This window comes from Microcebus murinus, chromosome 11 (genome assembly GCF_040939455.1).
Source record: "Microcebus murinus isolate Inina chromosome 11, M.murinus_Inina_mat1.0, whole genome shotgun sequence".
Lineage (NCBI taxonomy): Eukaryota > Metazoa > Chordata > Mammalia > Primates > Cheirogaleidae > Microcebus > Microcebus murinus.
The window spans coordinates 85367473-85379913 of NC_134114.1; the positions used below are offsets into that span (position 1 = coordinate 85367473).

The 12441-nt window shown below is 39.5% G+C and overlaps 1 protein-coding gene across 1 annotated transcript in view; it reads right to left on the minus strand.

Annotated features, from left to right (window-relative positions):
* Positions 1-4546: 4546 nt before the first annotated feature.
* The window catches only part of LOC142873754 (uncharacterized), a 147373-nt gene continuing 139478 nt past the window's right edge, over positions 4547-12441 (minus strand). The window contains exon 4 of the mRNA XM_076008275.1: positions 4547-5453. Within this exon, the coding sequence (XP_075864390.1) occupies positions 5445-5453 (9 nt within the window). The 3' untranslated portion in view covers positions 4547-5444. The remainder of the gene's footprint in view (positions 5454-12441) is intronic.

The following is a 12441-nucleotide window of genomic DNA, read 5'->3' on the forward strand; positions in this document are numbered from 1 at the left end:
GAAAACATTCATTCTTTCACCATTAAGAATGATGTTAGGCTGGGCCCAGTGGCTCACGCCTATAATCCTAGCACTCTGGGAGGCCGAGGCAAGTGGATCATTTGAGCTCAGGAGTTTGAGACCAGCCTGAGCAAGAGCCAGACCCTGTCTCCACTAAAAATACAAAGAAATTAGCTGAACAACTAAAAATATACATAGAAAAAAATTAGCTGGGCATGGTGGTGTGTGCCTGTAGTCCCAGCTACTTGGGAGGCTGAAGCAGGAGGATCACTTGAGCCCAGGAGTTTGAGGTTGCTGTGAGCTAGGCTGACGCCATGGCACTCTAGCCTGGACAACAGAGTGAGACTCTGCCTCAAAAAAAAAAAAAATGATATTATCTGTAGGTTTTTTGTAGATCCCCTTTTATTCTCCAATTTCATCTCTCACTACTTAAATGGAAAACCTTTCTTTACCCAAGGTGATCTTATCCTTACAATTGTCAAGCTCATTCCTACATTAATGTCTTTTCTTCTTGCTCTTTCTCTTGCCCACAGTGTTAGCCCCATTTACCTGTCTAAATTTTTAACAATCCTTTAACTCTTGTCTTGACATTGATCTTTCTGTTCTCTGAAGTCCTTCAGCACTTCTGGCCTTGGCAGCTCCATTAAAAGGTGAGATATAAGATGTTCCCCTCAATTAACTAAAGAGAAAAGCAGGGCTGAGATGGTTGTGTCAGCATGAGAAAATAAAAACAATTCTTATTCACTTGATGCATAAGTATTGCCACAAACCAGAGAGTGCCCACACCCTGACCAGATTGCTCCATCCCCATCCCTAGAAACCTCTAGACCTTTTCACAGTTTTGTGGTCATAAGACTAACATTTTGTACAACTGAGGTCTCCAGAATCTTCTTCCAACTGAGGTCTCCAGAATCCAGCAACAATGGCTAGTCCCCATTGTTAAGTATTTAGAATATCATTCCTCAAGAAAAGAGGTATATCTTAAATGAAGACAGAATCAAAGAATCCAGGAATCGAGAATAAAGAATAAAGAAATTCTTTATTCTTACTGTTCTTTTGTTACTTCTATTCTTCTGTTACTTCCTAACAGAATTTGAGTCAGCATCCCCCAACTCCTTTACCACTCTCTGAATATAAAACCCATTTACTGTTATACATATTTGACAATGCATTTCATTCTCCTTCTCTATCTCTTTCTTTCTTCCCTTTTTTCTTCCTGCTTGTGTTTCATATATCATGGATCTTGTAGAATTTCATGTTCCAGAACATGAAACAGGCTCCAAAGTATTAGGCTTATTTTCCCAGTTAGGAGCATCACTCTATTTGAAAGCACAATCAGCCTCCTCTTGGCCCTTCAGAGCCTGTTATGTGGAAGCCCGTGATGGTCCGAATGATGGCGTCCTCTTCAATATTCATGTTGAAACTGAATCCCCAATGGATCAGTATTAAGAGGCGTGGCCCTTAGGAGGGCTCTGTCCTCATGAATGGGATTCGCACCCTTACAAAAGGGCTCAAGGTTGAGGTGAATGCTCTCTTGCTCTTCTGCTTGCACAACTGAAGCAGACAACAGCCCTCACCAGATTCCAATCCTGCTAGCACCTTGATCTTGGACTTTCCAGAACAGAACTGTGAGAAATAAATTTCTATTCTTTATAAATTACCAAGCCTCTGTTCTTCTGTTATAGCAGCACAAAAGAACTAAGATAAAGCCTGTGGCACATGAGAAAGCTTACCCAGACCTTTGTCCAAACTAAGGAAAACTACCCTTATTTCTCATATCCAAAACATTAAGTTTTTTCCACCCTTCTTTACACAGCTGATGTTTAACTCTTTTCATTTGAAATTATTTTTCAAACACCTTCCACTGCTGGCACAAGTAATAGAGGAGGAAATATATCACATGGGAAATAGAAGTTAACCATGAATTGCAAATAGCTGTTATTTGGGAAAATTTGGAAATTTGAAAGACAAGAAATGGATAACAATTTTGGAATGGTTTTTTTAATCTTAAGGTAGGAACCTCCTTCAAAAGTGAACATTTCTCTAGATTCTTGAGACAACAGCATTAAATTAATGCCTTTTCATATTCAGTCCTTCCTTCACGAAATATTTATCATTCACTATGTGTCAAGCATCCTGCTAAGTACTAGAGATACAATGATGATTTAAAAGAGACACACCATCAGTGTCTTCAACCGAGCTTAGAGTCACATTGTAGCCGAGTACAGAGATGGCACCAGTCTTCACCCTGCCTGTAAACATGTCCTTTGCCTGTGCCTTTACAGTGCCCACCCACTCTGGAAGCCAGCTATGGTCACCACTATACCACCAACACAGTGCCCTCCCATTCTGACTCTGGACTTGTCCACGTGGCTTACTTTGGCCAATATAATAAGCCGGGAGTAATGGTGTGCCTACGCCTCCTCCAGGGACCTTTCATGCTTCCTCTTGTACATCTGCCACTAACAAGAGACTATGTCTAGTTTAGCCTTCAGTAGTCCCAGTCACCTAATCCAAGGCCTAACCAGATCAGCCACCTGCCACCAGCCAGCTTACTTCCAGATATATGGGTGAGTCCAGCCTTTACAGCCAAGAACAGCAGTTGCCCTGACAACCTGCAAATGACTCCAAATGCACGAGCAATAAACACTTATTGCTGGCCGGGCGCGGTGGCTCATGCCTGTAATCCTAGCACTCTGGGAGACTGAGGCGGGTGGATTGCTCGAGGTCAGGAGTTTGAAACCAGCCTGAGCAAGAGCAAGACCCCGTCTCTACTATAAATAGAAAGAAATTAATTGGCCAACTAATATATAGAGAAAAAATGAGCCGGGCATGGTGGCGCATGCCTGTAGTCCCAGCTACTCGGGAGGCTGAGGCAGGAGGATCGCTTGAGTCCAGGAGTTTGAGGTTGCTGTGAGCTAGGCTGACACCACAGCACTCACGTTAGCCTGGGCAACAAAGTGAGACTCTGTCTCAAAAAAACCCACAAAACTCTTATTGCTGAATGTCACTGAGATTTTGTGGTGTTTTATTACACAACATTATTGTGGTAACAAATAACTGACGCACTCTTTAATCATAAAAAATGAACATAACATTGCAAACTGCAATGTGTCCTCTGATGGGCAGGAATACAGAGATATGAGCACATGTAAGAGATAGAATTGATCTAGACCAGGAAGGGAGGGAGGTCAAGGAATATGTCTTTAGGGGAGGGATGTGTGAGCTAAGATCTAAAAGACATACAGAAGTTAACTAGGTGAAGAGTGAGAGAAAGAGTTGCTCAGGCCACAGGAACAGCATGTGCAAAGGCCCTGTAGGGAAGGAGTACAGATGTTGAGTGACTTCTAAGGCCAATGTGGCTAAAGCATGGAGATGAAGGGAAGAATGCAGGGAAATGAGGCTGGAATAACAAGCAGTGACTGGAACAAGTATAAGACCTTGTAAGACCCTGTGAAGGGTTTGGGACCTGATCCCAAGAACTGTGAGAACTACTGAGTGGTTAAGATGGTGATAACAGCTGTTCTTCTCACATGTTTCCCTTGCTATGAAGTATGTACAGAGTTTCTCATACACACACCTTGAAATCTGCCCATGAATTTCTTTTATTTATTTATTTTTTCTTCTTTCCTTTTTTCCTTTGATAACGGAATATAATGCCCGTGAATTTCTCAAGCTAGCTCTAAGACAAAGATATTCGTTCATTCATCCATTTACTCAATGAACATTTATTAAGAGGCTCCGATGTGGAATAAATACATGATTCAGAGATTAAATCTGACAGGCACTGGAGAGACACAAACACAAGACTCCTGCCCTTGATATGCTCATAGTCTAGTAGCGAAGACAGACACAAAAAAGAGGCCTCATTGTTAACCCAGAGAGATACGAACTGTGTGCTTTAAAAGTGTAGAGAAGGAACATCTAATTCTGTGAGGGCCAAACTGCACACACTGGAAGCAAAATGGGCTTGAGGACAGTACAGCTCCTATTCTGGCCTGAGAGTCCCTGTCATATCTGCCCCTGGAGGATGAGTGGGCAGGTGGGTTGCAGACACGCTGGAAATTCGAGGCAGACAGGGAGGAGAGACCCAGGGCACTTTCCGGCAGGGAAGTCCATCTCCTCATCCAGAAGCCATAGTCATATCAGCATTCTGCTATTTTCTTTGGGTTCCTATTTTCTTGGGGTGTTCTTTGTATGTCACTTAGTGAAAGCCACGAAGTCTGAAAAAGATACCTTTAATTCTAAATAGATATTCCAGGTTTTCTCAAAGCTCTCAGGGAGGCTTCTATAAAAACCTGCCATTTTCTAGGCAAAGTGACAGAATAACATCAAAAGATCATGGATGGGACTTCATTTGCCTTTGATTGGCCTTTTATTTTTTTATTTTATTTATTTATTTATTTATTTTTATTTTGGCATCTTATGGGGGTACAGATTTTAAGGTAAAGTCACAGGATAGGCAAATAAAAGCTCATTTTCCCAAAGACAATATGGAAAGAGTTGACAGTGAAGGTTGGATGACTACAACTTTTGGTTTTAAAGATTTCTATGGGTATTCCATTTCTCTGAGGGTCTGGAGTTGTTCAAAAGTAGAAAGGGGGCACGTGAGGGCCGTTGGTGCCAGCAATCTCACCTGAAAGAACTGTTTTGCTCCCCTCCACACGGCGTGCAACCAGACGTTCTGGGAATTGCCGAGTACTCGTGGTGACACGGACCAAGAAAGAGTTTCAGTGGGACCCTGAACTCTCCCCCTTTGGTCCCACTGGGCCCCCATGAGCACTTTGGGAAGTCAGTTTGAAGGTCCAGCAGGACTGGTCTTAGTGCTCTTCCAAGAGTTTTGCTCATTATTCTGGATTCTGGCCTTTCGTTTTCATATTTTCTTGGTTTGTAGAGTTTATCTGCCAAGGAGCTTTGTGTTCCATCAATAAATAAGAAACTGTTTTATAATGAAATGCATTTTAAACTCTATTCAGTATTCATGTTCTTTGCAAATAAAATTTGTGATCCTTATTATGGTTGAGGTGCTTTTAAGGTGAAGATTAGAAGATGTTAAATATAAATCCCAAATTCATCTCTGGTGCTCGATTCTCTTTATCCCCTCATCCCTGCTAGGAAATCCCCAGATTCCTCACAATATCCATGCCAGGGAGCTTTTCTTCAACAACAGTTCCCAAAGGTGTCACTTCTTTTATTATTAGAGCTTGAATACGCTTCATGCACTGAATGCAGTTATATACCTAGTGGGCGCTCAACAAATTATAGGTATTAGACTAAACCATATGAAATTGCTGCTTTTAATAGAACAAAAATAGAAAATACTGATAATTTTAAATAGTTCAATTTAATGCTAAGTTCTGATGCATACAACCAATTTAGAAAGTCAAGTCTGGATTATGTTGTATAAATGATTTCCAGTAGCATCCAGAAGGGTCAAGTGCACTTCAGTAACTCTTTAAGAAAAAACAAAACAAAAACGACAGCAGAAGATTAGGATAATTGGTCATTTCTTCTTGTAAAGTGCCAAGGACACCACTGGGCACAAAGTAGACCCTCAAGAGATGTTTGTTTTATTAAGTAGGAAAATCTATTTATCATTGGTCATATCCACAATTGAAAGTCTATAAACATAACTTGTTAATATTGCTCAAAATCCTTTGCATTGCTAACTGAATTAAATAACAAGAAAAGGGGGGGGGGGGAATAAGTTGCAGGCCTCTGCAAAGCCAGCAAAGCCAACTACCTACGTTTTGACGGACATGAATTCTTGTAAGGGTTGAATATTCTCCTAGAGCTCATTTATATTTCTGTCATGATCCAATAAGTTCCAAGAGCAAGAGAAACTACATTTCACATACCCCACATGAGCCCTGGCACATCTAATCTACAATCTCTACTTTTAATTTATATCTGAAAAATGAATGAATGAGCAAGTACAGGGATATAAAGGCCAGGGTCACATAAACACAATTCATAATTCGATTACACCTGATGCCCAGCTCTGAACAAATAAACTCTATTATATGTGCTGGCTTTGTATCAAAGAGGGTAAACCAAACTGTTCTCCCCCTGGCAGATGTGCAAAATCTGTCAAATAACACAGCATTCAGCCAAAACCACTGATTTGATCATATGTGTGTGTGTGTATACATTTCTAAAACCAACTTTTTATTTTAACAGCATTCCTTTTTAATTTAAGCAGAGCAAAATGGAAATAACACTGAAACAGATGCAAAAGTATAGTGAAAAATGTCTCCTTGGACAAAGCTATTTTAATGAAAGCAACACTCTATGCAGGCTCCCTGATTCCTTTTTAGTATTCAACCACCCAAATTAGATTCACTTGACTGGCTGTCTTCATCAGATTTCACAAAACTAGGAACTCTCCAAAATAAATAAAAGGTGAGGGCTTTCCTTAAGGCAGGATGCTAGGTTTTGAACACAAACATTCAGATTAAGTGAAGGAACTTGATTAAACCCACAATTCAAGATAATGATGAACTGAATGTTGGAACTCAGCTGCCTGACACACTTTAGCATATGAATTAAATTTTCTGTTAGCTAACCCACTTAAAAAAAAAAAAAACAAAAAAAAACCTATATTCAAACATCTCCCTGCAGGGAATTGGCCATATGTGGAATGAACAGACTCTTGAGTTCACATGGGACTTGGCTTATAATTTCTGAGTTTGCTGGAAAAGTGAGTTTACTGCATGATATTAAAATGGACACTGGTAGATTTATTTGTGCATATGACACTGTCATAGGCATGTCTATTTAATCAAATGTGCCATCACTCAAATAAATACAGGTGCACCAGCAGTTGTTTTCCTGAGTGATAATACCAAAAAGGGATGTTTATGGCCAGGTGCTAAATAAAGCACTTCAAACAAGGAGGTGAATCCGTGTGGTGATGATAGGGAAAGAGCTGTCATGATGTATGACATGGAGCTTCCTAAGCACTTTCACAACTCTGGAGCAAAATGTTTTCCATAAAACCTTCATGCCACAAATAGAATTTAAAAATGGGATTGTAGCATATGGCCATGTAAATTGTAAATGCAACCCACATGTCTTCAACAATGCCAGCGTGGATGGGCTAATGGAGATGCGAATAGGGAAAGGTACACTATTCAGCTGGCTACCTCAAAACACCCAGATGGCCCAGAAATTCCACAGCCATTTTGTGAATATCAAAAGGAAAAATGAGATCAGGATATAATTACAGCCTTCATACTTACACAGTCTAAGAGACTTAAGATTTCATGTAGTTTAAATATCACAAGATGCATAGGGAGACCTAAGTGCTTTATGAATCATATAAGAAGGAAAAAAAAAAAAAGGAAGCAAACCAATTAGGAAGAGGTGGAGGTCAGATGATTTCCAATTATTGATATTGCACTGTAGGGAGATGGGTTGGATTCTGTGGTGGAAATGAGATATATAACTAAGCCTTGAAGAGCTTAGTTAGCTGGGGAGGAGCTACAGCTTGATCATATTCATTTTTTTTTTTAAAGCACTGTGCTACAGACTTCACATACATGGTACAACTGTTATTGCCATTTTGAGATGAAAGCAACTAAAGCCCAGAGACATGAAATAATTTCCCCAAAGTCACAAAGCTACTAAGACCCTGAACAGAGATGCAATTCCAAAGTCTAACTGCAAAGCCCGTTCTTTTACTACACAAGAGTTTACCAGAGCAGTCTTTCATGTATCGCCCTTATAACTTTTGCCAGACTAGGTGTCATTTGGGTTCTAATCTACTTAATATTCACCTCTAAATTGATAGGTTTTATACTTAATATATTTATTTATTTAAAATGAAAATTTTATAACATTATTATGAATTTAAAATAATTGTCAGTGGCACAAGCAGAAGGCAACTGTAAAAATAAAGTCTAGCTACATATTGTCACCTACCAAAAAGCTCTGATCCTGGAGCCTGCCTTTTCCTTGAAAACAGAGCTCTGAAAGTTAAGGAGGTATTAGAGACTTTCTTGAACTAAGGTGAGGCTTTTCTTATGATGTAAACAGAAAGACTGAAAGAGAACTCAAAAGGGAATTCTCCTCCTGTTATGTAACAGCATCTTATTTGATGCCATGTGTGTGTGCCACCTGTAATCACTGTGCCTGTCACCTGTGGCATGCTGGCCACACTTCAGGAAACCGTGTGCCATTGGCTGAGCAGTTATTGTGAGCTGGAGCAAGGAAAGACAGAAGGGAACTAATTGAATCTGATCATGTTTTTCAAATTGAAATTTGACTTGAAGGAAACTAGGCCGGGCACCTAGTTACGGGGGTGGCTCACGCCCGTAATCCTAGCACTCTGGGAGGCCAAGGCGGGCGGATTGCTCGAGGTGGTCAGGAGTTCGAAACCAGCCTGACCAAGAGCGAGACTCTGTCTCTACTATAAATAGAAAGAAATTAATTGGCCAACTAATATATATATAGAAAAAATCAGCCGGGCATGGTGGCACATGCCTGTAGTCCCAGCTACTCGGGAGACTGAGGCAGCAGGATCGCTTGAGCCCAGGAGTTTGAGGTTGCTGTGAGCTAGGCTGACGTCACGGCACTCACTCTAGCCTGGGCAACAAAGCGAGACTCTGTCCCCCCCCCCCCCAAAAAAAGGAAACTACATGTCTGTTTCCCAGTATGGCTCAATTAAATTTTATATGTAGCAAATCTGAGACCAAACTTAAAATTCAGCATAGAGTTGAAATCTTACAAGACACTGACGTGTAACAGCCTTCAAGCATGTTGACTCTAGGAACTGCTGAATGTTGTTTGCCATGCTCCCTGGTCAAACTATGGCAGGATGTCACCAAGCAAGCACCACCAGGCCCCTCCCTCTTACAAAGCTTTGCCTTGGAGAAGACAGGTTGGGAGTCTCGAGTGCCTTTCCTACCCCTGGGCAAGGCAGACTCAAAGAGTGGCCACTTGAGGCCCAAAAGTTATTTCTTAGTATAATTTTATCCTGGGCTTCTCCTTGCTTCTATTAAAAAAAAAAAATACAGAATGACAGCCTGGCCATTAGAGTACCGAGATCAAGACCATAAAGTACTAAAACCCAACTACATGTGTCAAACGGAATGACCAAAAGATATTTCTACATCCTTATTTCAAAGGTATTTTATTTCCTAATCTTCTATCATTTGACTCATTAGCATGTTTAACAGTATATATATATACAAACTGCAAAAATGCAAACAATATCTTGGCTTTCTGTATTTTTATATGCATGTACTTTGCCCAGAAAAACCCACATTCATGCATTCAAACCTACTATGCAGTGTACACACACACACACACACACACACACACACACACACGTGCACAAATATACAAACACAAACATACAAACATACAATACATGCTCTAGTTGTTTGTCTTAAAAAACTGAATTTCAGTAGCAGAAAAGGCAATGGATCCCAAGTGGCAAAAACAGAGAAAATGAAAGAAATGCAAATTTAGATTCATTTCAGAAAACAGATTTTCAAAAAGTGATAAAATTGTATACAAGACAGGACTTTAAGAAAATAGACCAGAGTTGCTGCAAAAAAGGAAAAAAGAAAAAAAGCAGTTTAAATGTCATCCAGGAGGAACAGTGTATTAACTGGCATAGCGGCCTGATAACCTTCAAGCCCTCTACATGTTCCAAATATTTATATTTCTGAGGAAATATATGTTTATTTTAGAATTAGGAAAGCATACAGCTTACATCTTAAAATTTTCAAAAGCCAGCAACTAGTTTAATTTTTATTAGCATAGTTCCTTGGCCAAACTATTGCTTCAAAAAAAGATGGTACTCCCACATATTACTCCTTCTTCTTTGTAATCGCAAGGCCTGGCCCAATGACTGGCACATACACATGTTTAATGAAAACAATAATGGGCATATCAGTATAGTTGAGATCTTGATCTTAAATATAATATAATTTGGCCAGATTTTGGAAATGTGGAGAATTGACTTGAATGCCAATCATTTAACCTCTCTCTAGCAGAGTGTCTATAGAACAGTAATGATACTTTCTCAAATATTTTATTTTATTTATTTATTTATTTTGCATCTCACTCCATTGACCAGGCTAGAGTGGCATGGCATCAGTCTAGTTCACAACAACCTCAAACTCCTGGGTTCAAGCAATCCTCCTGCTTCAGCCTCCTGTAGCTGGGACTACAGGCATGTGCCACCACAACCAGCTAATTTTTTCTCTTTGTAGTAGAGACGGGGTCTTGCTCTTGCTCAGGCAGGTCTTGAACTCTGGAGCTCAAGCGATCCTCCTGCCTCAGCCTCCCAGAGTGGTAGGATTACAGGAGTGAGTCGCTGAGCCAGGCCATCTCAAATATTTTAAATATTATATCCTACGCTTTCTTAGTGGTCACAATTATATAAATGGTCTTAGAAAAATTGACTTGTCTACTTTTCTAAAGTTGAAGTTTTAAATTTTTATTTAAAAGGAAAAGCACAGAAATGAAACGATATTTTACCCTACCCTCATGACTCAGAAATCATTTTGCTCTGTTTTGGTGAAATATTTTCAGAACCGAAACTGCTAAATATAAAGGAACGAAAACAGAAACAAGAATGGTAAGCAATTTCTATTTCTACTAAAATCTGAAAATACAGAATTTCTATTTTTAATTTGAAGTCTAGAAATCAAGCTAAAATATATCTTTTTCCATAGTCAAGTTTAAAAACCAAAGTTTCTTTGCAAAATAAAACAAATGAGAAGACATTTTTTAAAAAATAGGGAAAATCATTATTCTCTGGGGCATGCCATTTTAATAAGTCTGACCTCAATTTTCAAATCTTGGTTTTTGGAACTCAAAGCAGCTGGTTCTTTACTGCATTAATTTGAGGAGGGAAAACTGTCAGGAAGGAAATAAAACCCTAAGTCAGAGCTCGGCCTTCTGGAGGTGAGAGGAACTGCACACAGCAGGCCAGCGCAGAGGCCATGTGAGGAAGCTGGAGAACGATGGTGATGTTCTGTAGTTAACACTTAAAACATATTCTCAATTCAAGAACTGAGAAATGTCTATAAAAACATCTTCTCAATTGGAAATGTTTCAGTTACAAGAAGATGCTCTTTTTCGTTCCTGAACTTGACTTCAGGAAAGCAAATGCTTCCTTTTTGACTCAAGTGCAAAAGCCTTCCTTAAATGCAAAACCCCAGGTTGAGTATCAAAGAGCAATGCTTCTCAAACTTTGAAGTGCAATACGAATCACTAGAGAACTTGTTAAAATGCAGGTTTTCGTTCAGTAGGGCTGGGTGATACCCAAGATTTGTAGTTCTAACAAGCTCTCAGGTGATGTGTATACTACTGATTTGTGGGCCACACTTAGTTCAAGGATATATAGATTACACACCTGTGGATTCCCCGACTTTACCATCTAGTGGGGAAAGCCTATAAGAAAATATGTAACCATTGTAGTTTGACTTCGAATCATTCTTACTAATTATCTATAATAATATGGTTATAATACATTTTTGTTTTGATTATTTCTGCATTAAAACTGCTTTTCATCAGTATATTAAAACACGTAATTGTATAAAATTATCCTACAGAAAAAGATAGAAAAGATAAATCTGTTATGAACTGTCTTACTTTAAAAAGAATCTAGGAAATCAATTCTGAGAAAATAGGCTGGGCATAGTGGCTCATGCCTGTAATCCTAGCACTCTGGGAGGCCTAGGCAGGTGGATCGTTCGAGGTCCGGAGTTCGAAACCAGCCTGAGCAAGAGCGAGATCCCATCTCTACTAAAAAAAATAGAAAGAAATTAATTGGCCAACTAAAAATATATAGAAAAAATTAGCCAGGCATGGTGGCGCATGCGTGTAGTCCCAACTCGGGAGGCTGAGGCAGAAGGATTGCTTGAACCCAGGAGTTTGAGGTTGCTGTGAGCTAGGCTGATGTCATGGCACTCTAGCCAGGGCAACAGAGTGAGACTCTGTCTCAAATAAATAAATAAATAAATAAATAAAGTGTATTACAGTTTCTTGACCGAAATAAATGAAAGTGTTTCACTAAATAAAGAGGAAATCAGCTCCTACCAACATCCAATTATTCAATTAAATTTTCTTGGATGAAGTCTACATTAACAAGCAATGTTCGTTCATTTCACACCTATTTCTGCCTCCTGTTTTAAGCAATCAGCTGACTTAGAAGATAAGAGTTTCTTACCTCAACCATAAATATTTATTGTGCATCAACTATGTGTTAAGCACTGGGCTTGGGTACAGAGGGTAGAGAGTAAATGAATGGGGAAGACAAACAATAAACAAGTTAATTGTAAGTAGTTTTCTTCCATTTCCAATTAATCGTTTACCTATATGTGATAGAAGATAGGGAACGAGCTTCCAATATAGCCCACGACGATCCCCACCTCCCAGCATTCATGTCCTTGCATAGATCCCTCCCAAGGTAACCAGGGCTAG